General features: G+C 52.3%; 1 protein-coding gene across 13 annotated transcripts; it reads right to left on the reverse strand.

Moving 5' to 3' along the window:
* Window positions 1-175: 175 nt before the first annotated feature.
* On the reverse strand, window positions 176-20,337 carry LOC119155377 (dimethylaniline monooxygenase [N-oxide-forming] 1-like). 13 transcript variants are annotated; one of them, XM_037403971.1, is made up of 12 exons: window positions 19,862-20,337; window positions 17,893-18,079; window positions 11,192-11,347; window positions 9,750-9,826; window positions 5,888-6,058; window positions 5,486-5,674; window positions 5,239-5,401; window positions 4,374-4,516; window positions 3,853-4,052; window positions 2,963-3,318; window positions 1,856-1,928; window positions 176-659 (listed from the first exon to the last, which is right to left on the reverse strand). In XM_037403971.1, the coding sequence occupies exons 1-12, from the start codon at window positions 19,952-19,954 to the stop codon at window positions 317-319; spliced, it is 2,151 nt and encodes a 716-aa protein (XP_037259868.1). In that variant the 5' UTR covers window positions 19,955-20,337; the 3' UTR covers window positions 176-316. The 13 variants fall into 13 exon arrangements, with proteins under 13 accessions (XP_037259868.1, XP_037259870.1, XP_037259877.1 ...); XM_037403973.1 differs by lacking the exons at window positions 11,192-11,347; window positions 19,862-20,337 and adding exons at window positions 8,709-8,925; window positions 13,714-13,792 and having other exon boundaries at window positions 17,893-17,975; XM_037403980.1 differs by lacking the exons at window positions 17,893-18,079; window positions 19,862-20,337 and adding exons at window positions 12,248-12,337; window positions 13,714-15,399 and having other exon boundaries at window positions 11,192-11,257.
* Window positions 20,338-25,160: the final 4,823 nt, after the last annotated feature.

Raw genomic sequence — 25,160 nt, forward strand, 5'->3', positions numbered from 1 at the left:
CTGCATCCCAGCCAGCATGGTCCTGGCACAGCTTTGCTCACAGCAGCGGGCAGGAGAGCCACAGAGGGGCAATAAATGCTGGGGGGGGAGGGGGGGGGGCAGGGTGGTGCCCACCCCCAGCTCATCAGGTCTGTAGAGCTGTGCTTGGGGGTGAGCTAGAGCAGAGAGAGGTTTTTGCTACTGGTTAACGTATTTTAATTAATTGTGTTCTGCTGAAATCCCTTTCCTCTTGTCCCACGGTAGCCTGTGGAGCTGTCTGACCTGAGATAACATCTGCAAGGACAAGGAAAAAAACCAACCAAACAGGCTCCAAAATCTACTGGAAACCAAAAAGCAGGGTAGCCAGGAGCAGGAGGAACCCCACCACAGTCAGGAGGGAAGGACAGAGGCTGGAGGAGTTGGCAGAGACTCGCGTTCTTGTGGGCTTCAGGGTCCGGTCCCACTGGGTGAGGATGGCCTGGCGCGCCCCCTCCCAGCGCCCGGGGCCCACCAGCCGGTACTGGTAGGGGGTGCAGGGGCCAAAGAAAATGGCGAGGGCCAGCCGGGGGTCTCTGCAGAGCAGCCGCAGCACGCTGGGCTTGGCCCCAATGAAGGAGGTGAGCTGGTCCAGGTAGGCCAGCCAATCTGTTTTGAGGACTTCATCAAAGGACAGACCAAACCTTCATGAATCAGAGAAGAAAAAGAGGTGGGAGAAGGATCGGTGTCAACAGGGCTGAGAGGAACTGGAGGTCAGATCCTCTGCATCCCTGTCATTGCTGTGTCCCGACACAACTGGGTTCCTCTTAGGAAAGGGCTGGGTGTAGGTGCAGCAGGAGCCTGGCTCTGCCTGCGCCCGAATCCTGCCCGTGACACAGCATGTGTAAAGTGATGCTGGCTCTGCTGCACACCTTTCTCATGTTGCATCAGTTGGACTTTCACTTCAACACCCACAGGTTGCATCTGCCCCCCCCCCCCCTTCACCTTGGTGGACCGTTTCTAAAAGACTTTGTCAAACCATTTTTTTAGGGTTTGTGGTTTGTGTTTTTTTTAAAAAACTAGTTTTCCTTTTCTCTCTGCAGGGAAGTCACATGCAGCATGAGAAAGGCAGCACCCTTTACCTTCCCTCACATTAATTTCCACCGAGTATTGCAAAAATACATGGTAAATTAGAGAACTGCTTCCAGTTCACCTTCTCTGCAGAACTGACAGCTTTGTGCCCTTTTTTCAGTGGGCTGAAAAAAGCCATGTGTGTTTAGCCTTTTATGGTACAACAACTGTTCTGGGCAAGTCTGTATTTCACTCTTCCATACCTTTTCTACTATAGCAATCTAGGTGAACCACGGATTACTATATCACACAGTTTCCCGAGTTTATCTAATTAATAGCCTAATATTTCTTAGCCTTTGATTTGACCTTTTGCCTGCCCACTGAACCACATGCCAGTGTGCTGAGACACCTATTCTCAGTGAGCTGGATTTCCATGCTGAGATCTGAGATGATTTGTACATACATCTCAGGTTGGCTGCTTCCCCCCCCAAATCACTTTGCATTTATTGCCATCATTTTCTTTGTCATTTTCTCTCTCAATCCTGGGGACCCTGGCACACTTTCCCAACTCCCAGGCAAGATGTAGTCTCAGCTATCCTGAATTGATTTTTTCCCATCATCAAGAGGCAAAATATGAGTGTCAAATCGAAGGTTAGGTTGGCTTGGCACAAGGGAATAAAGGGGTGGCTGGACCTGGGTGCTGCCCCCTCGCCTTTGCTGTACATGCAGGGAGCAGCTGCAGAGCACGAGCCTGCGTGTTGCTGTGCTCCAAAGTCCAGGGGCTTTTCAATCCACCCAAAAACCTTTGGTGCTCTGGAGAGCAGCTTACCATTGCAATTGGATTTTCTTGTTCTCATTTACTTCCTTCTCCATGACAGACTGAGGAGGCAGCTGACACAAGCCTAGAAGAGAGAGGAGAGCGTCCTGCAGACTTTAGCTCCTCGGAGGACTTGTGAACTCATTCAGTGATGCAAAACATGGGAAGCCCTTCCCCAGGAGGGCAGGAAAGCCTCATTGCTTGGATTTAGCTTGGCAGTGGCAGTTCTGCCAGAGACCAGCCCTCCACAGCAGTACAAATTCACCTGCACTTTTTCCTGCTCTGACAGATTTGTGCTGTCAGGGCACAGGCAGATGATGTGGGGTGAGATGGGCCGTGCAAGCCCCAGAGAGGGTCATGCCAAGGAGAAACCCCACAGCTTCCCCTGGCTCTGTGGAGGAGCCCTGATGCAGCCCTCCACACCAGCCCAGTGAGAGGTTATTATTATTACTTCTATTAAAAAGAAAGCAACACCACCCCTCCAGCAAGTTTCTTTCCTCACTCCAGTAATTACAAATAATTACTCTTGAGGGGCAATGGGACTCTTCTGGTAGTCATGGTAGAAAAACCTCCCTGTGCCTTAAAGAGCAGTGAATCCTGCCAGGATGGATCCACCACAGTATCTTAATGACAATTCTTATCTGTGCATCCAGGTTTACAAATCCATCTCTGTGCTCTGACTTCTAAAATAATTTAGAGAGAAAATACTGTCTTGAGCAACCTAGTTCAGACCATGGTCAGGTTCAGGACTGCACATCAGCTGAGTCACAGCAAGCAATGGAGCGCACACTCTTGGCTTGCAGCAAACGGGGTACAAAGTGTTAACTTAGATGCATCAGCTTACTAGGCAAAATTAAAAAAAAAAAAAGTAAGATGTAGATGTCATGAACTTGGATGTAGCTTGGAGCAAGCACGCACTTGTGTTGCTGTAGCTCAGCTAGAGTGAAATAACTTGGGAAGTCTGAGCCCTAGAAATGCTCCCTTATCCACTTCTAAGGGAGCTTCTTAGCTCTGGGGTCTCCAGGGACAGAAATCCCTCTTAGTGTATAGAGGGGACAAGAACGTGTCCAGCCTGAACTGTGTTTGGGTACACAGGAGAGCTCATGTTAGCTCTCCTACCTTTGAAGACACGGGTCACCCAGCGTGCTTGCATCTCTGACACAGGCATGATGGCTCCTAATGGCTTTATCAGCCCAAGGACAGCCAGGGTGGGCCTCTGCAGGTGGGTTGGGAACACGTATTTGTAGAGGGATGCGTGCTTGTTTTCCATCTTGACAACTGTTTCTTCTAGGAATGGGAAGGAGACATTGTAGCCTGTGCAGAAGACAACGATATCGATGGGCTCCTCCTCAGGGCAATTGTGGAAAACAACGGAGTTGTCCTTGAACTCCTTCACACTCGGCTTGATGGTAATTCTTCCTGTCAGGATGTAGCTTGGAAGGTCGTCGTTCAGCACAGGGTCACGCACCAGGCATCTGTGGAAAGCTGAGGGGCTCTGGGTGTTGGACACCACAAACAAGCCCTGCCAGTGCCCCCTCTCCTCCTCCTCCTGGGCCCTCCAGCCCCATGACCTCCCGGCATTGTTTGCTCCCAACAAGTATCCCTGCCTCCCCCCTCTTCACACACCGACACGTTTCATCCTTGCACCAATGTCATTCTGTCTCACAGCCCGAGAGACTCATCCACCTTCCACCATTCATGCAATTACTCCTTAAACCATCTCTTTTCAGAGCTGATCCATGCTTTAAGCCTCCCTCCTCCTCTTTTCCTAGGGACCCTCATGAGGAAAACTCCTCCAGTCCTTCCTGGGCTTTCCAGCATGCTCCATCTTGCACCACTTAAAGGGGCTACAGCTTCTTTTCTCCTACTGGGCTACAAACTCTCTGCTGGAGATCACCCCAGCCTAGGCGTTGGCAGCTGCATTGGTTGATGCTGGTTGCTGGAGATCTCCCCGCTGCCCACAGCACAAGCCCTGTGACACCACATAGGATGGAGCCACCAAGAAGTACCTTTTCTCTGGTTGAAGGCCATAGTTCTCATGCTTGAACCACTGGTTCGCCCTGTGGTTAATCAACCCCCATGAAAGGGGATGGGGGAGGTGGTTTCTGATCAGGCTCATAAGGCGAGTGTTGAAGACCATGTCCCACGGGTAGCCATAGTCAAACACGCGGCTGATCACCCAGGCACCTTGGCTGGTGCAAAGGGTCACCTGGGAGAGAATCAACAATTTGGGTGATGAATCCTCTTCTATGCCTTTATAAAGTAACCCCAGAGGGGCACAGCACAGACCGCTATGCAATGAAAAAGCAGTAACAGCATCTTTAAGACCTGCCAGCAGCTGATGGTGGAGGTGAAACGGGAGAGAACAACCAGCTTTCTTTCAGGGTAGGTTTTTGAACAAGAAATACAGGTTCAGAAATACTGTTTGGACACTATGCAGGGTGAAGCCGGCTGGCTCTCCCTGCAGTGATGGCCAGCTGAGCTATTGCTCACAGCATCACCCTCCCCGCACCCCTGGGGGCAGTGGTACCTTTGCAGCTACGCGGCTGGCCTCCACTGCGATGTCCGCTCCCGAATTACCCATGCCAACCACGAGGACCCGCTTCCCCTGGAACACCTCGGGATGCTTGTACTGCCGGCTGTGAAAGTACTGGCCTTGAAACTTCTCGATGCCTTGGGGAGAAAGAAACAAAGCTTTTCATTACTCGAGAGTTTTGTAGGTTTTGTCGGGAGAACTGGTGTAAAAGCAATCCAGATGACAAGAGCAAGGAAGTGTGATCGCTTGCCACCGGGGACTCGGGGTGGTGCAGCCCTACATCCCACACACACAAGGTTGGTGCTTCCTCTCCAAAGTGGGGTCTCATGCATCCCTGCACAGCAGTGAGCAGGGACACGTGCTGGGTGGGACTTGGAAGACAGTTACGCACAAGGGCTATGCTGGTGCGGTCTTGGGATTCAGCCTTTACAAGCTGGGGATGCAAAGGTTCGGAAAAGCCAGTAAACCTCTTCTCCTGTCCTACAAGCAGCTTCAGAAACACCTGATAATGCTGATGACAAGGCAACCCTCTCTATGCTGACAGCTCGGAAGATTCATTCCAGCAGTGATGAATACAGCCCTGTCAAAGATGACGGAGCTTCACTGAGAGGACCTTGTCCCATCTCCCGTACTGCACAGTTTCTCCCAGGCTAAACCATCCTATCTTGGAAGTTTGCTCTGAAGTGGCCAGTGCCTGCAAAGGCAAAGCTGCTGAAGCATCAGGATGTATTGCTGTTCATGCCAGCATATTTGAAAAGCAGAAGCAAGAAAAGGAAGGAAACATTTTCCCTGAGGAACCACTATCCCTTCTCCCCCCAGCCCCTGGAAGCAGGTGACCGCAGGCAGCTGCATACCATACCAGGAAAACAGTGCAGAGGGAGCGATGGCTCGGAGCAATTGCCGATGCAAACCATAATGGCATCGAAGACATGTGATGTCTGCTTCCCACCCGCCTCCGTGACCACATCCCACTGGCCCGTGGTGGCAAAGTCAGGGCGTTTCCGAATGCTGACAACAGTGGTCTGAAACATGGAAGCAAATTGGAGTCACTACTGGCGCCCAGCATGTGTGGGGAGTGGGGTAGTGCCGGGGTACCCATCACTCACCCCAAATTTGATGTGTCCCCGGAGGCTGAAGTGCTCAGCATAGCGCCGGAGGTAGTCCAGGAGTTGGGCATTGGGCAGGAACACGGAGAAGTCCTCAGGGTAGGGGAAGTCAGAGAATGCTGACATCTCCTTCGAAGTGTTGCTGATGACTGACGGGTAGAGGCTTGGCCGACCGGCCTCAATGTACTCCTGGCATAGCACCCCAGGGCGCATCAGCCGTGCACCCTGGGGTGGGGACTGTCCCCTTGCTTCCTTTCCCCTGGTCTTGCGGAGCGCAGCCAGGAGCAGTCAGCACCCAGCGAGCGCCGGCACCCCCTCCCCACCCACTGGAGCCCAGCTCAACCCACTCCCCAGCCTGCCAGGCTGCAGCTCCCGTGGGATGGGCAGGCATGGCCAACTCACCGTGTAGCGCCAGACCCCCCCGATGTCCTGGCTCTGCTCGAAGCAGGTGGGCTCCAGCCCCTCATCCAGGCAGCACTTGGTGGCTGTCAGCCCGCTGACACCCGCGCCCACCACTGCCACTCTCATCCCTGCCGTCTCCGCCGGGATCCCAGGCTGTGAACGGGGCTTAACCTGGGAGAGACCACACGGGCAGTCACCACCCTCTCGGGGAGCAGCTGCCAGCAAACCCTCCTTAGGGGGTTTCTCTATATGCCAGCCCCAAACCTTTGTTCCCTTTACCAGCATTCTGCACTCATTTACAAGTTAGATTAAACAACTTTAAATTTTCTCTATTTTTAGATTTTTTTTTAGTAAATCAATCCACTTTTACAGAGCACTCACCAGGCTGCTTTCAAAACCCTGTAGTTGCCGTGGAAACTCTCTTTGAAAGTATGTAGTTAAGCCACAATTCACTGCCAATTTGTATTTACAAACTATGTTTAAACTGCTCTTCTTTATCAGTCTTGCAGATATTTGTATTTTATCTTTGGAGATCTGTCCCTGCCTTTCTCAGAAAAAACCAAAGTGCAGACCAGGACTATTCAGTCTCTGCATCCCTGTCCCCAGGGTAGATGCTGCCCACCTTGGTCTGGCTCCTGAGGCTGAAGGAGGGGCTGGGGGTGTAGGGCACCTTGGCTTTAGGGTTGCTTCTGCCTCTGCCTCCCAAAGCTGCCCCCTGGGAAGGGCTGGGCTGGACAGAAGGGCTGCTGCAGGGCTGGGAAGGGCTCTACCCCGAGACTGGAAAGGCCACAGCCCCTGGGTTGACATCCAGCCCTGCGAGGCTCTCAGGGCTGCAGTGGGGATGATGGACCCGAACCCTTCTTGATAGTGCTGGGCAACGAAAACCAAGGGATGATGGCCAGGTGCCACGGCTCGGGCTGGGCATGGCCAGAGTGGGGACCACCACACCTGTGCCCTAGGGGTGCTGCTGCGACCCCTGGTTTAACCCCAGCACTGGTGGGGAGCACCCTGCTCAGCCGAGTGGTCAACCTGGCACACTAGGACTGCACTACGGCAGGGTGGCACCAGCTCCGCTGCCCCAAGAAGCGCTTTCAGCTTCCACCGGGCACAGACATTAGTGTATTCATCAGGAAATAGAAGTCTTCAGTAGAAAACGTGGGGTTGGACACTGTATTTTCTAGAAAACACCAAATTCCCTGTGATCAGTATCAGCTTTCAGTAGGGAGGCAGCACCTAACAAATACTCTGCTCTCCAATGCTGGAATGAAAACTGGACTTTTCCCTTTGTAAATGAAGAAAGTGCTAGCATAAGCTGCTCATCATTACCTGTTTTTGGGGGTTGTGTGTGTTTGCATGGTGGGAGTTAGCTTATATCAGAAATATCTCCCAGCTATGTATGCGATTTAATTCCCTACCCCTTTGCAGAGAAGCTAGAAGTAACATCCTGGAAATACTGTCTCTGCTACCCCATACCTGCTTCTGCCACTCTTTCTGTGCTGTCCTTGCAAGTATTTGTAGCAGCTAACCTTAGATGTCTCAAGCCGTGGGGTGCTCGTGTGAGGCAGGGAGGGATGGAAAGGCTTCGCAGCCCCCCAGGGACACTTACCTCCCAGCCTCGGTCACCCGCGCTGTCTCGCCGCTGCTGCTGGGAGAGCCCCTTGTGCTCCCAATTTATAGGCAAGCCGTGGTGCTTTGGCAGAGGCAGGGGAGGGCGGGCAACCCCAGTCCGGCAGTTGCACAACCAGGGTTTGCAGTGGGAGGAGTGGCTGGCCTCTCCCGCTCCTTGACCCACAGTGGTGCAAGGACGACTTGTGTGGTGGGGGGGTGGCTCCAGCTGTGGGATGGTCTCACTTGCCACATGGCTGCCTTCCAGAAGATAGCCAAAGCAGCTGATGGACAGCAGGGTTATGGCAACCAGGGCTTTGCAACCAGGGCACTTTCCAGGAAAAAAAAAAAAAAAAAGCAAAAAGCAAAAAGAAAAGCAAGCTGGTTTTGCAGTTGCTGCTCATTGGCCACATGTACAGCTGCTGGTGGTGGGCAGGAGGCTCTGCATGCAGACTGGGAGAGCATGAAATGGCTGCAAACCAAGGTCCGAAGCACAAAGAAAGTGGGAATGTTGATTGAAGTATCAATGCAGGACATAGCACCCATCCAGGTATCTCACAGGGCTAAATGACCATGGAAATGCAGGGAACAAAGGTGGCTTTGGATGGGGCTTTGCCCCCAGCTACTCAATATGTTGAGGTGTGACTGGTGAGAAAGTATGAAAACTCTGCAAATGAGTGCAGCTGGACAAAGAGGCCATGGATAGAGGGCTGGGTCTTTAGGAAAAACAGTGTTTAGAAAAAAAAAAAAGTAATGTTTGTGCCATGCAGTGACAGCAGATAGTTCACAGGGGCCCTGCAGTGTGAGCGCAGGGGATGTGGTGAAAGCCTCTGGCCCCACTGAAGTATCACCATGCCACTGACAAAGGCGCTCCCAGAGTGATGGGTCCGGATTTGGTATCAGCTCTTTAAGCAGGTTGAATAACCCAGGAGGCTGCAAGTGAGGGGGAAAAAACCCCATCCAAGGTCTGCAGAACAGAGGGTGGTGAATAAAGCAGCTCCATACAACAGAGACACCTGCCCAGTGCCTGCGTTCGGATTTGCAGAGGCAACTGCAGAGCTGAGCTCCCATAGCTGGCAGCTGAAACTAGAAGTAGAAATAAGATGTGCATTCCTAACAGGGAAGGTAATTAGCCATAGGAAAAGTCTGCTGAGTTTTGTGGTGGACCCAGGCACTTGAACAAAACATGTTTGGTTTGTGGAGGGACAGGACTCACCGCCCCTGTGCTGGGAGCACGGCAGCCTGGGCTGCCACCCATCTGCAGCTCCCACAGAGAGACATCAGCCTTCTCGGGCTTCCCTGCCCCAGGATCTCCTGATGTTTCTGCCCAGTGCCTGGCTCCTGGGTTTGGCACCGGGAGCACGTCAGGTTTGGAGCTCATGCCCAGTTTGGCTAGCAGTGGCTGTGAGCAATGTGCTTGTGGGGGCTGGAGCCTGTGAAATCAAACTTATTAATTTGAATTCAGGTTTCGGACCACTGCCAGCAGCATGAAGAAACGTTCAGATTTTGTTCTCCCAGGCCAATGGGACACGGTTACTGAGGCAAATGGACAACAAGCCTTGCACATCTTTGATACTGTTGAGATTTATACAGACTATGTATCCCAGTTTTCCCTCCCACTAGACTCTTCCCTGGGTGCACAAAACCTCACACCTGCAAAGATGCTTGCCAGCACTCAGCAAGAAGGAGTAGGGAATCCACAAAGGCAATTATTTTGTTCTTTGTATGCTCCTGCTTTTCTGAATTTCCCAGCAGGAATCTGGGTGACGCGGTCAGAGGGACGCTATGGCACCTCCCCAGGAGAGGTGTTTGTGCTTTTGGGAGGGCATTTCAGCGGAGCTTTCTAAAAGAACAAGTTGTGTTTTGTCACAGATGAGCCACTGGCATAGAAACAGAGCCAGATGCCTTTGCTGCAGCTCCTTACAACAGCAGTGGCTCTGGCCATCCCTGATGGGGAATCTGGTCCAGAGGTGCAGGATGAGGTGCGATGAGTGGTACCACATGACTGGGGTAGAAACATCTCCAAAGCTTCAGTGCCCTGGGATTAAAACTCACTTTCCTGTGATCTGCTCAGGCCTGTGTTTTTTCCCTCCACAGACACCCCTGCTATGATCTGGACCAGGTACACACAACAAAGTATCAGTGGAGATGGATAACGTGATAGCAGGGAGGTAATTAATGTAATTACACATGTGCATGCCCAGGGCACTGAAAAGCCCCTGGAAACATACAGGGAAATTCTTGTTGCTTTACTCACCTCTGCTGCTGGCTCGGCAGGGGTTGGCATCGTGGGACACCTGGGACCCATCTCTCCAGCTTCTCCCCAGGAACAGTCTGTGCGGAGCAGAGAAGAGAACAGACAACGCATCAGTGGGTTTTCATATGTTCTCAGGGCTGGAAAAAGCCTTCATGGCCTGGTATTCAAGCAGAGCATCCCTTGATACCCTTGGGCCAGTCCCCCTGGATTTCTTCATAGCAAAGACATAAGTGGACATGGCAGAGGAGGTCCCTGCCCCTATTTCTGAGCGAGTGTGATCTGCTGCTACCCCACTGGGGACAGAAGGGAGACCCTGCCATCACCATCGCACACACAAACTGCTGGGGAAAATGGGCTTTCACCGAGGGATGGAGCAAGGCCAAATGAGGACATGTAATTTGTGGAACTGTTTTACCACCTTCCCTCTACCCAGCCTGGGACACCTAACAGCCGGGTTTGTCCACATCCTCACATGCTGGGGCACAAGCCCTGTTAGGTGCTGGGGGTGTATCAGTCATGGAGGACCATGGGGAGAGCCAGGAGCTGTAAATAACCAGCAGTGGCTCCGGACAAGAACCAGGGATGGAATTCTCATGCGCCTGCCTGCTGGTGAGCCCCTTCTCACTTAGAGGAACAAAACTCCCTGGACCGTGGCACAAGCCTGGGCTCTGCAATGGGCTTTTTGTCCTTGAAGTAGAGGGAAGGAGAAACTTAATACATGCATTTAGTCTTAATCTGATGGGAAAGGCACCTTTGCTGCAACACTGCAGCACCGGTTTTACCACCTCTTTAAAATAACACTTCAAGCCAAGGAGGGGCAAATCTATGTGTCAACAAGCCTCAGCAGAGCCCACTTTGTTGTCTAGGCTTGTGTCAGCAGTGTTTGGCCTGTGTCATGGTGAACGAGGACAAGAAAAAGAAACAAAAGTGGATTTCTTATTAAGTCAGCCTCCAAGCAAAGCAGGGTGCTCACCATCAAGCAGCCACTGCTGCCACATGTGTTCAGGAGCTGACGGAATGTGAGGTCTGGGCTCATCAGTGAAACACTTAATTTTCTCCTCAATACTATCACTCCCTCCCCTTACTGACCAGCAGGCTTTAATCACCATTTCTTTGCTGCACATGGAGGTGAGGCTGCCTCAAAGGTGGCTGTTGCCTCCCACTGCTTCCCACAAGGCTGTGGGATGCAGCAGTCCGTAAGGTGAACAGAGGCTACAAGCAGCTGATGATGGAAAAATTTATTCCCACCCCCCCATTTCTTAAAGCCTGGGTTTTGGCCCCAGAAAAATTGCTTATGCTTTGGCCCCAAGGCCAAAAAGCAATTTCCTACTTAAAAATAAGACTACAAAACCTCTACCCTAAGCAGCAGGGACTGTTTTCCTATTTACAATTCCCAGCACACAGAGGACTCTGCCAGTGACAAACACTGGCAGGACACTTACGTTTCTTTTCAATCAGAGCTAGGTTCAATATCTTGAGCTCTTCCCGAAACCTCTCAAGAGACATCCCTGTTAAGGAGACCCAAAGGATGTGCCAGAGCAGATGTGGGCTGTAGCAGCTGCTATGGGAAAGGATTCGCTTGCTAGGCGAGGAGGTCTCTGTGTGGAGGGCAAAAGTGTTTTACTCTAAAGTTTAACCTGATTAAATAAATCACCATGTTTTCCAAGTGTGTAAACTGTTGAATTTGTCGAGAGGAAGCTGCTGTCATTGTTAAACCTATTGTGTTAATAAAGCCTGGCAAACTGCAGTTTGTAGCTTCTTGGGTTTGGAGGTTTTAAAATGTATGTTTACGAGCTTCCCCAGACAACTGCTCCAGAACAACCCTGATGTTGATCCCTTGCTCCCCATGTCTTTGTACCAGGACTCAAAGTTCATAAACTCATACGCTCCCCACGTGCCATGGGAGATGCACCCAAACAATGTGCAGCACTAGGAAGGGCTTTAGACCTTCCTCAGCTCTTCTGAGTGTTAAGGGGGCTGTGTTTGTCATTTCACAGGTAATAAAATATAACTACTGAAGAGACTGTCAGAGAAAACTGGCGTTACAGTTAAGGTAACTTGTAAGCAAAAGATTACAAGGAAGAGCTGTCTGGAGAGCACATGGTTAAGACCTGCACAGCCTGACCAGAAGGTGCTTTCCTACCACCACCACTAGCTGAAGTCGTCCATCAGTCTCTGTTTTCAAAAATTTAGCCAGTGCAGCTGACTCCTTTTTCTGTAAATACTGACGGAGCTCCCAGGCTGGGCAGTTTAAGTGTTTTCAGTCCCTGCTGCCTCCCCAAGAGCCTTTCCAGGAGATGTGTGCCTGTGGCCAACGTTCCCATCCCCCAGCAAAGGGACACAGCAGCACTCCTAGTTCAGGCAGAGACATGCCCCTCCACCACCCCAGCCTCCCATCTAGAAACACTTTGGTGTATTTGTTCCCAGAAGTTAGGGGGTTTTAAGAGGCCAAACACCCCAGCACTAAGCAAGGCGCTACTCAGACCACTCAGAAGTACCTTGCTGAGGAGCCAGCACAGGGACTGTGGAGCTGTGCTAGCTCCTGTCAGCTAGTAGATCTTCCTCACCTCCAGTAGCTTCACCAGACCCTAGGAATCATAGAAACATTTATGTTGGAAAAGACCTGTAAGACCGCCAGGTCCAACTGTTAACCCAGGACTGCCAAGTCCATCACTAACCCATGTTCCTGAGCACCGCATTCTTAAACACTTCCAGGGATGGTGATTCCACCACGTCCCTGGGCAGCCTGTCCCAGTGCTTGACCGCCCTTTCAGAGAAGAAATTTTTCCTAATACCCAATCTAAACCTCCCCTGGCACAACCTGAGGCTATTTCTTCTTGTCCTGTTACTTGTTCCCTGGGAGAAGAGACCGACCACCACTGCCTACAGCCCCTGTCAGGCAGCTGTAGGGAGTGATCACACCCCCCAAGCCCCCTCCTCTCCAGGCTGAACACCCCCAGCCACCCCACCCCCCCCCAGCCTGGTGCCCCATCCCCCACACATCCCCTCCCCCTGCCCGTCCCTGGACACGCTCCAGCCCCTCGGAGCCCCTCCGTGTCCCTCCGGCAGTGAGGGGCCCAAAGCTGAACCCAGGGCTCCAGGGGCGGCCCCAGCAGTGCCCAGCACAGGGGACAGTCACTGCCCCAGCCCTGCTGGCCACGCTGTTTCTGACACAAGCCAGGGTGCTGTCGGCCTCCTTGGCCACCCGGGCACACCGCTGGCCCATGCCCAGCCGGCTGCCAGCCCCCCCGGCCCTTCCCAGCCCCCTGCCCCAGCCCGCAGCTGCCGGGGGCTGGTGTGACCCACAGGACCTGCCTGTTTAACCTGGAGATGTTCTCCTTGTTGAATCCTGGAGACGGGATGGGAAGGGACCTCAGGAACATCTGACCCATCTTCCCATTCAAAAGCAGCTCTAACTGACCTTGACCACATAGAGAACCTCCATGGGCTTCCAGCCAAAGACAGGCTAAAGGATTTGGGATCAGCCCCTCCAGTGAGGTGTAGGCTGGGTCCCAGGCACCAGCATCGCTGCTGGGCTGTGGACAGGCCAGCTGCCTCCCTGGCTTCCCACCTTGCAGCTGCTCAGCTGGTATTATTCTGCACATAACTTCCCCATCTGGTACACATGCAGCTTGTTAACCCTGCTCATAGATATGTGCCTGTAGCAGCACTCCATAAACAGCTCATACAGACTCCAGCAGGACAGATGGATGTATATGGTGACTGACACCAACCATCACAGCACCAAAAATGGCCAGGTCCTCCTTCCCATTAGTTTCGGTGACAACAACCCACTGGTGGGTGGTTGAGGAGCCCTGGAATTTTTCCTTTTCTTTATCCTGATGACCACAGTCTGAAAGCAAACCATAGCAAATGCATCTGTTGGGAGTCCCCACACCCTGTGCGATGCCACTGCGGAACAGGCAGAGCCGAGTGCTCAGTTGTGCTTCCCATCCTCACTTACCTTAAAATAATGGAGCCAGCTGTGAGTCATGAGCCAGCTCAGGCCCTCCTGGCTTGTGTCCCTTGAATTTGGAGGAGTTCTGGAAAACAAGCATTTACTGACCCACATAGGTACAGAGAGCCCAACCCCGGCAGCACAGTGCATGGAGCAGGCACTCCCTGACACCAATGCTTCTGCCTCCCACCATTTCAGCAAGCTCTGGGCCGTGGGAGGCAGAATGGGCTGGCAAACTGGTCCTTGCTGAGTGGAATACTTGCTCCAGCAAATCAATAATAACAATTGTGGCATTTGGCCTGCAGGCCATGGTGCAGGTTCACTTGATCTTCACCCAGCAGCTGGCCTCAGTGTTGGCATCCCCAAGGCGTCCAGCAGTAGCAATGTCATGAAATGCTGGCTAAAATCCTGGGTTTTTGGAGCAAGCTGGTAATGGGTTAAAGTATCATGGGGTGGTTACTGCTTCTGCACATGTAAAATAATTATTTGAATAGCAGAGCAGGGCGGAAGCTGGTGTAAAAGGAAAGGTGGGACACAACTTTGCTCTGCAAAGGACTACCCCACGGTGCCCTCATTTGGAGAGAGATGCTGTGGGGTTTGGTGGATTTATACACATAAGAACAGCTGCAGAACCAGCAGTGGGGTACAGCTTCCCCACGATCCAATGGCCAGCAGTAACACCCCGTAACACTGGGGAAGAACAGTGCAGCCAGCGTGCTCTCAGCAGACCTCATGTCTGATAACGATGAGGTCATTCAACTGCTTTGCGGGTGTAAGCCAGCCCCAGAGCACCTTTGTGGCAGCCTGACCCACATCCATCTATTGTTCGCACCAGGGGAAGGAGGGCTGACCTGCCAGCACCCCATAAACCCTCTTCATTCATTCCCTGACATCATCTTTTCTTGCCTTGTTGGCACCCTAACACCTCCCCAGTGCATCCCACAGCTCCCAGCGTCACTGGCTGCCTCTCCTCCCCGCTGCCCTTTCTTTCACATAACCTGGTGCTTTGGCTTCCAAAAGCTCTTCTTCCAAAAAGCTGTTCAAGCCAATATTTTGAAACACAGGGTAGAAATATAGTGCAAGTAGTGTTCTAGGTTATATATTAAAATACCAAGTAGAAGGTGGAACAAAGGTAATCAGCCTAAAAGATGACATATTAAAAAATACTCCATTACCCAGATTCCAGCATGCTCAAAAATCATCTAATTTGCTTTCACATAAATGTCCATTATGTCTTTTTTCTTTTTTTTTTTTTTCCTAAATGTAGCAAGACATTATCCCTCCTAAGATGCTCTGACAAAGATTTAATGCTGACATTTGTCATGGCTTAACCCCTGCCAGTAGCTCAGCCCCACACAGCCACTTGCTTACTCCCCCCTGGTGGGATGGGGAGAGGATCGGAAGGAAAACAGTGAGAAAACTCATGAGTTGAGACAAGGACAGTTTAGCAGGTAAGTCTAAAGCTGGTGCACAAGCAAAGCAAACCCAGGAGTTCACTCACCGCTGCCCATGGCAGGCAGGGGCTCAGCCACCCCCAGGGGAGCAGGGCTCCAGCACGTGGGACAGGGACATGGGCAGGCAGACAGCATCGCTCCGAGCATCCCCCTTCCTCCTCCTTCCCCCAGCTTTATATGCTGAGCATGACGCCATACGGCATGGGCCATCCCTTTGGCAGTGGGGGTCAGCTTCCCGGCTGTGTGTCCCCCCAGCTCCTTGTGCCCCCCAACCCGCTCACTGGTGGGTGGGTGAGGGGCAGAAGATGCCTTGGCGCTGCGTGAGCGCTGCTCGGGGTAATGAAGGTTATTGTCCCTGTGTCACCGACACTGTTCTCAGCACAGAGCCAAGGCACAGCCCGTAGTAGCTACTGTGGAAAAAAATTTAATTCTATTCCAGTCAAAACCAGCACACTCCTGCAGCAGATGGGTTTTGCAGGGATCAGCTGAGCTGCTGGGTGCCTCTCAACCCTTTGGGGTCAAGAACCAGGCTTGGGTCAAGCTTGGGTGTTGAGGATGTGGCAACACCGGTTCCCCTGTCCTTGAAGATGTTCAGTGATACACGAGGGGCTTTTCAGCCCCACCACAGGGACTTCATTGATATCTGCCATGGGCTGAAAAATGACCCGCTGCCCCAGTGAAAAGCACCCCATGTTTCTCTGAACACCTTGACGTTCAGCTGCATCACCACCATGCTGCAGGCAATGCAGCTCGGAAGGTGGTCCTTGAGTACCGGCTTCTTGTGGGAAGTTCTGCGAAGGCAAAGGTGGTGGGGCTGGCACAGGGGTGCCTTCTGCTGGCAGCCCAGGATGGGCACAGTTCAGTCCTGTCCGGAACCAGCACCCCTGGGGGTCTGGGGATGGATGACCCATGCATACCTGTTCAGTGCCTCTCACATGCAACCAGTCACTGAGCACCCTGGAGAGCTTGTTCCCCAACCACGTCTGGAAACAAGTGATGACCAGCATGTCTCAGGGGTAGCCATTGTCTCAGAGGTGGCTCATCACCTAGGACCCACTTGAGGAGCTCAGGTAGACCTGAGGGGACAGCCAGGTAGGGGTGCGCTGCTCCTGCGATGGCTGTGAGCCCCCAGGGCTGTTGTATGGAGGCGGTGGCCTGTGCTCGAGCAGATGGGGGGACCCCCTTTACCCAGTGGCTCTATACCTGTGACACAACGGTGCTGGGTGCTGAGCTCCATGGCAATGTCACAGCCAGAGTTGCCCAAGCCTATCACCAGCACCTTCTTCCCTCTGAACTTCTCCAGCCTCTTGAACTCCCAGCTATGGAAGCAGCAGTCTTTAAACTTTTGTATTCCCAAGGAGAACAGAAAAGGTCATAATTCACTCCAGGAATGAAAAGGAGAGGCTGTGCTGGCCTTGAGATCTCTCCTTCCCACAGATGCTGATGGAGCATCTGTCTGGGCATTTCTCACAGTAGCAGGTGTCTCCTGGGATGCTGCAAACCCATAGTTGGATGAGATCTGTCTCTATCTTCATTCAGTATTTAAGCAGAAAGAGTGTGCAAGCACAGGATACCTTTGCACGGTATTTCTGTACCCCAAAAGGGTACTACTGCAACCCCAACATCACCCTGAGGCACCTGGACAACCACACTCCATCCATCGGTATGGCTTTACAACCTTGCAAACAACAGGGAAGCAGCTTTTGTTTTTAAAAAGAGAACATGGCAAAGGACCTAAGGGGAGCATTCCTGACCATCCAGTGCCTCAGGCTTGTGTCCTCCCAACAAACCCCCAGCACCAAATATCTCTTGCCAGAGGGAAAGTTTTTCCCAATAATATGCCTGTACGTAAGGAGGCAAAGGCTATCAGGTAACACACGTGACACTTGTATCAGAAATCATGGGAAAATGCCAAAAAAGTGTTTTACAAAATCCATTTATGAAAAATCTTCTGTTAAAGAAAATGCCATGAATTATTTTTTCCCCCAGGAGAGATTAGCATTACCTTTAGTAAAAACTCCCCTGCTTTGATACAGTTTGGATACAGAGTCTTTTTTTTTTTTTTTTTTTTTTCTTCAAGAAACAGGTTTTGGTTTCTTGGATGGATTCTATCCCCCAACATATTGCTTTCAAGGAAAACACTCTTTTTTAATGCTGAAAAGGTGCTCTTTTTATTTTATTTTTTTCTTTGTGGGGACAAACTGTGATGGAAGGTATTTGCTTGGCTGTATCCCAGCAGATGAATTACACACATACAGCTTACCTGGGAAGGTGGTGAGGGGGAGGTTTGGGTAGACATGATGCCCAGAGCAAACCATAACAGCATCAGAACCTGCCAGCTCTTCCTTCCCACCTCCCTGGGTCACCAGCTCCCACCGCTCCATCACAGAAAAGTCAGGGTGTTTCTTAACCTTGGTGGCCAGGGTCTTCAAGGAAACAGAAAGAGATGACTGGGTGGCTGCAGAGCAGATCAAGAGGTTTAGTGAGTCAGTGGGATTCAGAGGTGCTGGGAGCTGGGGATGTTTGCCCCTGTGATTTCGTGCTGGGGAGTGACAGAGAGAGGAGCTGATGTGGCCTGCTTTAACAGAACCAGGAAACTATTTTTTTTCCTTCCCGTAATATTTTCTCCCAGGATTTTCCCTGTGGCAGGGAGACCCTGACACCAAGGCGATGTCCCTCCTGCCCAGGTCCCCTGGCTACTCTCTGCCCCTCTCCACTCCAGGCTTTTTACCTTGAACTGTACTTTGTGGAGGAGGTCGAAGTGCTCCGTGTAGTTGCAGATGCGCTGCTACTCTGGTGTAGCGCATGTACCAGGGGTGATCATTGGGGATGGGGAAATCAGAGTAATGCATTGTCGCTTTGCAGGAGCTGGTGAAGACTACGCAGTAGATGCTGGCTCTGCCTTCCTCTGCCTGGTCCTGGAGGGAGAGGAGTGGGAATGTGTCCCCTTAGAGAGGACATGACCCCCACCTGTCCTGAAGCCCATCTCCTCCAGATACCATCACACCCTGTCAAAACCATCAAGTACAATACCCAAGTAAACCCCCCATGAGCACAGAAGTGTCCTAAAAGGCTGGGAGGAGATTCTGCATTGCCCAAAGCATTTAGGAGCCAGTGACATGCACATCTGCCAGGGAAAGTGGAAACCTCAGGACAAGGAAGTGCTGTGACACACCATGCCAGAGCCTCCCCACTGCAGGTACAGAAAGCATCAGAAGGTCAGGTGTGACACAGCAACACACAAAACATTACAGGAGACAAGTACTGCGGGGACCTCCCAGTGCTTCCTCCCGGTCTGCCCGTAAAGCTTCCACAATCCCGCGGGTGCTGCTGGACGTTGCTCTGTTGTGCTCATGGTCTTGGCAACGGCACAGGCAAAGGCAGAAGCCCAGCCAGGCACATTTCCTTTGGCACGGGGGCTCACCTGCCTGTGCTTTATGCAACCATGGGGCAAGTGTGGCTGGGGACACAGCCAGAGGCTTGTGTCCACCACTAGCAATGCCCATGCCAGCCAGCCATCATCCTGCTGACATTTAGAAGGACAAGACACGGGAGATATGCCAAAACCTCCAAGGTGCCTGGGCTACTCCTGCCCAAAATGGCCAGCCCCATGCACTGCCCTGTCCCCATCAAGGGAGCACCTGCTATGTCTGCCTTGACACCTGGCACTTAACAGCACAAAACACAGGTAGTGCATTTCCCTTTCCTGATGGCTTTGATGCCAGGACAGAGCTAGGAAAATTGCAGTGAGGTTTCAGCACTGTAGAATTCATACTTGGGGTGGCCAAATGATTACCAGCTTGCAATGAAAAAAAAAAAAACCAACACAAAACCCCCAAAATAAAACCATAAACACCTAAGTGTTGTTTTGGTTTTGGGGTTTTTTTTGTTGTTGTTAGTTTTTTTTTTATTTTCCCCTTTGACAGTGATATTCTGCTCTGAAATTCTCCATCATAAATATAAAAAAAATACTCCTCCAGAAAGTCTGGCATTCCCTGGAGCCCTCCCCAGAAGAGACAGAAAACACATGGCCCATGTTTTAAGATGAATCAAACATTTTAGGTCACCCAGAACAGGCTTTCTGCCCTTCCTCTGTGCCCCAGGGTTTAACTCATTTGAGCTCAACTCCCACCCCAATAGCACCCTGAGCCGCTCCTGCAACTGCAGTTGCACCCCAAATCATCCTTTTGGTCCCAGCCTGCCAGCAGGCACATAATACAAGATGACTCTGGGTCCAGCATTCTTAATTATTCATTCGGGCTCCTTTTTGGCTCTGTGGTGCTTGGCCACTATGTAAAAGCATGCTGAGAGCTATCCTGAGCAGCAGGGAGTGCTCCCCAAGGTGGAGTGATTGCTGGTGACCCCGCAGGTTGACCCTTGCATGACCTGAAGACCTGCATTTCAGAGCCATCCCTGTCCCCCTGGGTTTTGAGGGGAGCAGGGGCATGTCCTCGGTGCAGCCCCAAGGGGTTAGCTGGGGGTTGGCATTCAGAGGAGACTTGGCTCAACAAGCCACAGGACAGCCAGACTGTCCCCAAAGCTCAGGGAAGGGACATGTATTGAGCCAGCCAAGCCTTCCCACACACAGCCATGGGAGCAGAGCCAAGCAGGTGCAGGCACACCAGGAGCAGCCAGGCGCAGCCTCCCAGCCCCCAGGTTTCCCCAGCCAGCTCTGAAATCAGGCAGCCGAAGCCACTCGCCGTGTAGCGCCAGGGCCCTGCAACGTCCTTGCTCTGCTCAAAGCCGATGGGTTCCAGCCTCTCTTCCAGGCAGCACTTGGTGGCCACCACCATACACTACACCGTGCCATCCTGCCTGCCCGGGAAGGCAGCTGGGGCAGAGACTGGCCAGGCATGCTTGCCCAGGTGGGTTTGCAGCCCCCAGCAGTGCCCCAGAGGAGTGGGGCTGTCCACCTCCTCCCCAGCACAACTCCCCCAGCACCTTAAATAGCCCAGAAGGTTTCTTGCTGATCCTCTCTCTCCTGCTTCCCACACAGCCCCCAGGTAGGTGTGTAGGAGTTTTGGGGAGGAGGGAAGAGCTGAGGCTTCCCCTCGTACCCAGGGGCTCTCTGGAGGAGAGAAGCAGTGCTTGGGAGGAACTCCCCAAATGAGCAAAGCTCTTCCATGCATCATTGCACGGGAGGCAAGGCCAGCGCCAAGGGGTTGTTTCAACACGTGGCTTGTGCTGCTTGGACTTTAGCAACCCCAGAGCTGTAACGTGAGAAGGAGCTGTGGGCAGAGACCTCCTAAATTAGGAAATAAAATGTTGGGATAACTTATTGCAAGATAAGAGCCCCAGGTTGCTGTGCAGCAGCAGCCACCTCTGGCCTGTGGGATGAGCAGCATCACTCATACACCCCCACACACCCCTCTCCAAAACAGCACGGCGATGTCCATGTTATCCGGAATGGCAGGTAGTAACAGGCTGCCCAACCTCACCCCATCCTTCCACCCCAGCACTGCAGTTATCCCCCGGCACAGAGGGCAGCTAGCAGTGCTACCCCAGGGACAAGCTACTGTCCCAATTCCCATTCCAAGCATCCAATCACTTTCCCACCTTCTGATAACTGGGACAAGTGTGTTTCAGAGGACAGCTGCAGGGAAGGGCAAAGCACAGGCAAGTGCTGAGGAGTCTGTTTGCAAATCCCAATCCATCTCTGCACTCTTCATCTAAGTCTCATTGTATGAGTTCATCCATCAAATCCCTGCCTCCAGAGGGGTCCCGGGGGAGAGCCGTTCAGCTGGGAGTGCGCCTGTTCAAAAGCCTACAGCACACAGTTGCTGGAGCCGCTAAAGCTTTCTAAGCTGGGCTGTTAATTCATACTAAATTGACTTGAAATAAAATAGAACAGAGAATGCCAGAAAAATGATTGAATGACCAAACTGGAAAAGAATGAAATCGCTGATTTTTCCACTATCTGCCAAATTGGTTGGGCTTTGCAAGGGATAGGCTTTGGAGCCATGGTTAAGTTGACTTAATACAAATAAACTGGCAAGGTGGCTTTACGGATTCCCAACCTAGAGGTGGTGTGGATCCTCTCCTGCAGGACACAGCCTGGAGGAGAACTTCTACGAATTAAAACGTTTGCCAGGAAACGGCATCCAGGAGCAATGCATAGCAGGAGAGCACACCCTGGCATGGGGATAGAAAAGATCAACCCAGGGCAGAAGAAGGGGAACAAAGGTGCAGGAAGAGTCAATCATTTACCTGGAGTGACACAGCTGTCAAGCATCTGAAAGAGGAAAAGGCCATGGACCTCTTGACTCATCATTTATCAGCTGCCTTCTTCCTCAAAAGAGAAAAAAAAAAATAATTTTGACAATTTTTCCCCCTTCTCTAAAAAGGGAAAAAAGGGAAGGAGAACTACAGCCTTGGGAAGGCAGAGCAAAGGAGAAAAGCTTAGGTGTTCAAAAATTCCTGGGCACAAAAAAGAAACCAGGAGTTTCAGCGTTTCTAATGGCACTAGAGGTAGTTCTGCCCAACATCTGCAAACTCTTGTTTGGCTTTTCATAGTATGCCATGGGAAAGCAAGAGCATCAGAGGGCTCCTGACCTCCAAAAGAACAAGAATAGTTGGGGGCAAGCAGCCTGACCTACGGAACCCTGCCTCCTTCCAGCCCAGAGCTGCCTGGCACCAGCAGCACGGCTTATGCTGGCCCAGGCTTCTTGCCACGCTTGGAGGGGCGCCACATGGCAACCGGAACCCTACTGCAGGCAACCTGCCAAGACAGGAGCCATGAGAAGCTGATGGCACAGTTCACCTTGGTGACCCCAGCCCCATGCACAGCTTGTGTGATTGCAGCTCTGCTTGTCCTGGCTGCTGCCCCAAGGGACATGTCTATTCATTAACTGGGGGCCAGTGGCAGATTATGGGAAGCAGTCACGGGCCACCACAGCTGGTCCCCATGCAGCCTCAACCCTCCTGCTGGCTGCAGCAGCAAAGAGTGAAAAATCCTCCAGTTTTGATCCCTTTGCTGCTGCAAAGGCTCCCCGAGGCAGCAGCCGGAGGGATGCCCAGCACACAGCCCGGCTGCAAGGCTGGGCAGCATGAGCCCGTGTGCTGCACCGGGCTCCGTGGCGCTGGATGTGCCACAACACCCACAGCAAGAGCCAGCTGCTTCCCCAGGGAGCCTTTCTGTGGGGACAGCTGGGAACAGCAAGAGCTCCCACTGTACCAAAGGAGAATAAACCCCGGCGCAGCACCTTGACCCACGGGGCAGGAGCAGCCTTCAGCCTGGCTGAGGCTGCATCCTGGGGACTCCTCTGATCTTGCCAGAGAACCCTGGGCTCCCAACTTTTTTGGCAGCTAGGGATGAACCGAACTTGCCATGGGTGCTTCTGGCCCAGCTGGGGACTGATGGGGCCCCACATTCCACAGGTGCCCATGGCTCCTGTAGGGCCAGCGGTAGCCCTCTCCTCCTGCATCCCTGGAGCTCCCCTCAGCCCTTTGATGTGCAGCTACATTGTTCAACCATCTCTGAAGTGTGAAATGAGAAACACCCGGTGTGTGCGGGGAGGCTGTGCAGAGCCCTCCGGAGCAGCCAGCAGCGCTGCAGCAGCCACGGCCGGTCAGGGGACAATAAATCCCCAGCTGGAGCTACACAAAGTGAGACAGTAAACAAGAATGTTCACCTCGCGTTTGCTCTATGCTAATTGCGTCTGAGCTCTTCCCCAGCTGGCTCTTGTTTTTCTTGAATGCAACTAAAGATATTTTTCATTCGCTTTTCCACACTCCTCTTCCCCATTTTAGTTTGGGAGCAAAACCCTCCAGGACAGGGCTGCAGGAGTATTCCCCTTAGGTTTGAGGCTGATGGATGGAGGGCCCCAGGGGAGGCTAAAGCCTTTCTGTGGGGGAGCAAATGTAACAGCATCTCTGCTCTCCTTAACCCCTCCATCAGCCATGAAAACTGGTTTTGCCATTCCCTAGGGGGCCGTTCTGATCCGCAGCCTTTCAGTAGAGGTGGGAGTTCTGAGGGCATTGCTCACCCTCCGCTTCCCAGCTCACCACTCACCTTCCCAGACAAGGACAAACCAACCAAAAAACTCACCGTGCCTCCCATGAGATCTTTTTTACGTACAGCAGCTGCAACAGGATAACATCTCACTGCATCTGCCTCAAGGACATCTGTCCTTTACACCCTTTCCCCCCACAGTACCACCCAGCCGTGGAGCTTGGTGTCCTGCAGGCCTCCACTCCATCTCCATGCCCTTTCTGGGACTCATCCTTATGCAGAGCCTCTCTCCATCCTCCTTCATTTTTCCTCCTCTTCCCACGTGCTATTTTCTAGAGGTGCTGTCTGGAAGCAGGCAGGATCCTTAGAGCACTCAGAAACTGCCAAGAGCATCACCCGATAGTGACGACTTCATGGGAAGGCAGAGCTGCCCCACCACAGCATAAGCTGCTTGAAGGTACCTGGCTTTCAGGATATCACGTAGCATCATCCTTTCCTTGGGCAATCACCTGGCATGAAGGGGTTCAATATTTATCTGGCTTCTACTCTGCTCCAAGTCTTACACAGCCCAGTAGGGAGGAGCAGAAACTCACAAGGACACTGCAACCCAGGTGAGGCGCAGCTCCAGCCGGGGCTGCTGCCACACTTGCAGTGACTGCTGCAGCCTGCGTGGGGCCAGAGGCACTACAGACATGGACAACCCACGCAATCTGCTCCCAAATGTGGGAATTGTCCCAATGGTTACTCTTCCATCAAGAAATCCCTTTCTCCTGACTGCTTCTCCTACCACTGCCCTGTCGATGTTTCGATGCCCTAGGGAAAAGGCTGTCCTCCAACACAAACAGGTGAGCCTTGCTTGGAGCCCCAAGTCTTGCTGAGGTCCCAGGCTGGGACTGCAAGGTTTGAGCTGTTTTTCCACATACCCCTGCCAGAGAAGGAACAAACACCACCTTTGTTCAGCAAATAGGACACCAGCAGCTCAAGTCTTTGCACAAAACTGCTCCAGGATGCTTTTTGACCATGCACCTACCCGGAACAAGTTTTGTGGACTTAAGGATCACATCATTGCTGCTGCCTTAATCACACTTTCCCTTTTGTCTTCAGGGGAGAGGCACCCAGCAGAAGCCATCTGATTTAACCACTCAGGAACAGGAATGCAGCGACTACCCCCAGCAGCGACTGCACTTGAACACTGAACACGATGCTTGTCCTCTACTCATGCCTTCCAGCCCTGGTGGCATGGGATGAGTTGAGTTGCAGGTTGCCATCCCTGGGTTGAACTGCTGCATTTTTGCTCAGGTGCTTCATGGAAAGGCAAGGATCCCCTCTGCATTTCTGTAGAGAAATTTGTGGAGGTTTAAGACATTCAGTGGGACGAAGGCTGCAAAAGAAGGAACACTAATCAAGCCCAGCAACTCCAGTGCTGCATTTCCATGTGGGCAGCTCTTGTCCCATCTCCTCCAGTGCGGATCACAAGACCCAGGGTGCAGGCTGGTGCAAACCCAGACTCTGCAAACCCTCCTCATGATGCTACTTTGGCCAAGGGCTGGTGGGATGAGGCAGTGCTTTGGAGCCAGAGGAGATGGGTTCTTGCAAGCTGGGTATCTTCAACACTAGCCTGGCTGCTTCCTCCAAGACAGAGCAGGAGCAAAACATTCAACCAGGTCCTCATGCCTGGCCCTCCCAGGGCACAGCACAAGCTCCCTTTTCTCTTTGCAGGCCACTGCTGCTCCCCAGCAGCCAGAGTCAAGTTACCTCATTATGGTTTTAGGGCTGCTAATTGCCTGTTACAAGAAGCCCACCTGAAGACAATTCTCCTCTCCAAAAGACTGTTCCAGCCCTGAGGACCTGCTCAGGGGATGATGTCTGGGTGCAGCAACCCAGCTTCACAGCACCCTCCCCAGCTGCGGGCCAGGGATTTTTACTGGTTTCTCCTCACCATGCACAAATTGGTTGCAGACATGGTCATTTGGGAGGGATGCCAAGGGAGAAGCCATGCAAACCCTCCAAGAAGCACCCAGCTCGCAGCAAGCCCACCTGTGGGGTGG

The sequence above is a fragment of the Falco rusticolus genome, chromosome 11 (genome assembly GCF_015220075.1).
Source record: "Falco rusticolus isolate bFalRus1 chromosome 11, bFalRus1.pri, whole genome shotgun sequence".
NCBI classification, from domain to species: domain Eukaryota; kingdom Metazoa; phylum Chordata; class Aves; order Falconiformes; family Falconidae; genus Falco; species Falco rusticolus.

Coding starts and splice junctions, on each gene's coding strand:
- LOC119155377 (XM_037403969.1), bottom strand. CDS start 14,001: ATGCCACAATTGTTATTATTGATTTGCTGGAGCAAGTATTCCACTCAG. Junction 1,929..2,962: donor GGTGACCCGTGTCTTCAAAG/GTAGGAGAGCTA, acceptor TCTCTCTTCTAG/GCTTGTGTCAGCTGCCTCCT. Junction 660..1,855: donor AAGAAAATCCAATTGCAATG/GTAAGCTGCTCT, acceptor TGATTCATGAAG/GTTTGGTCTGTCCTTTGATG.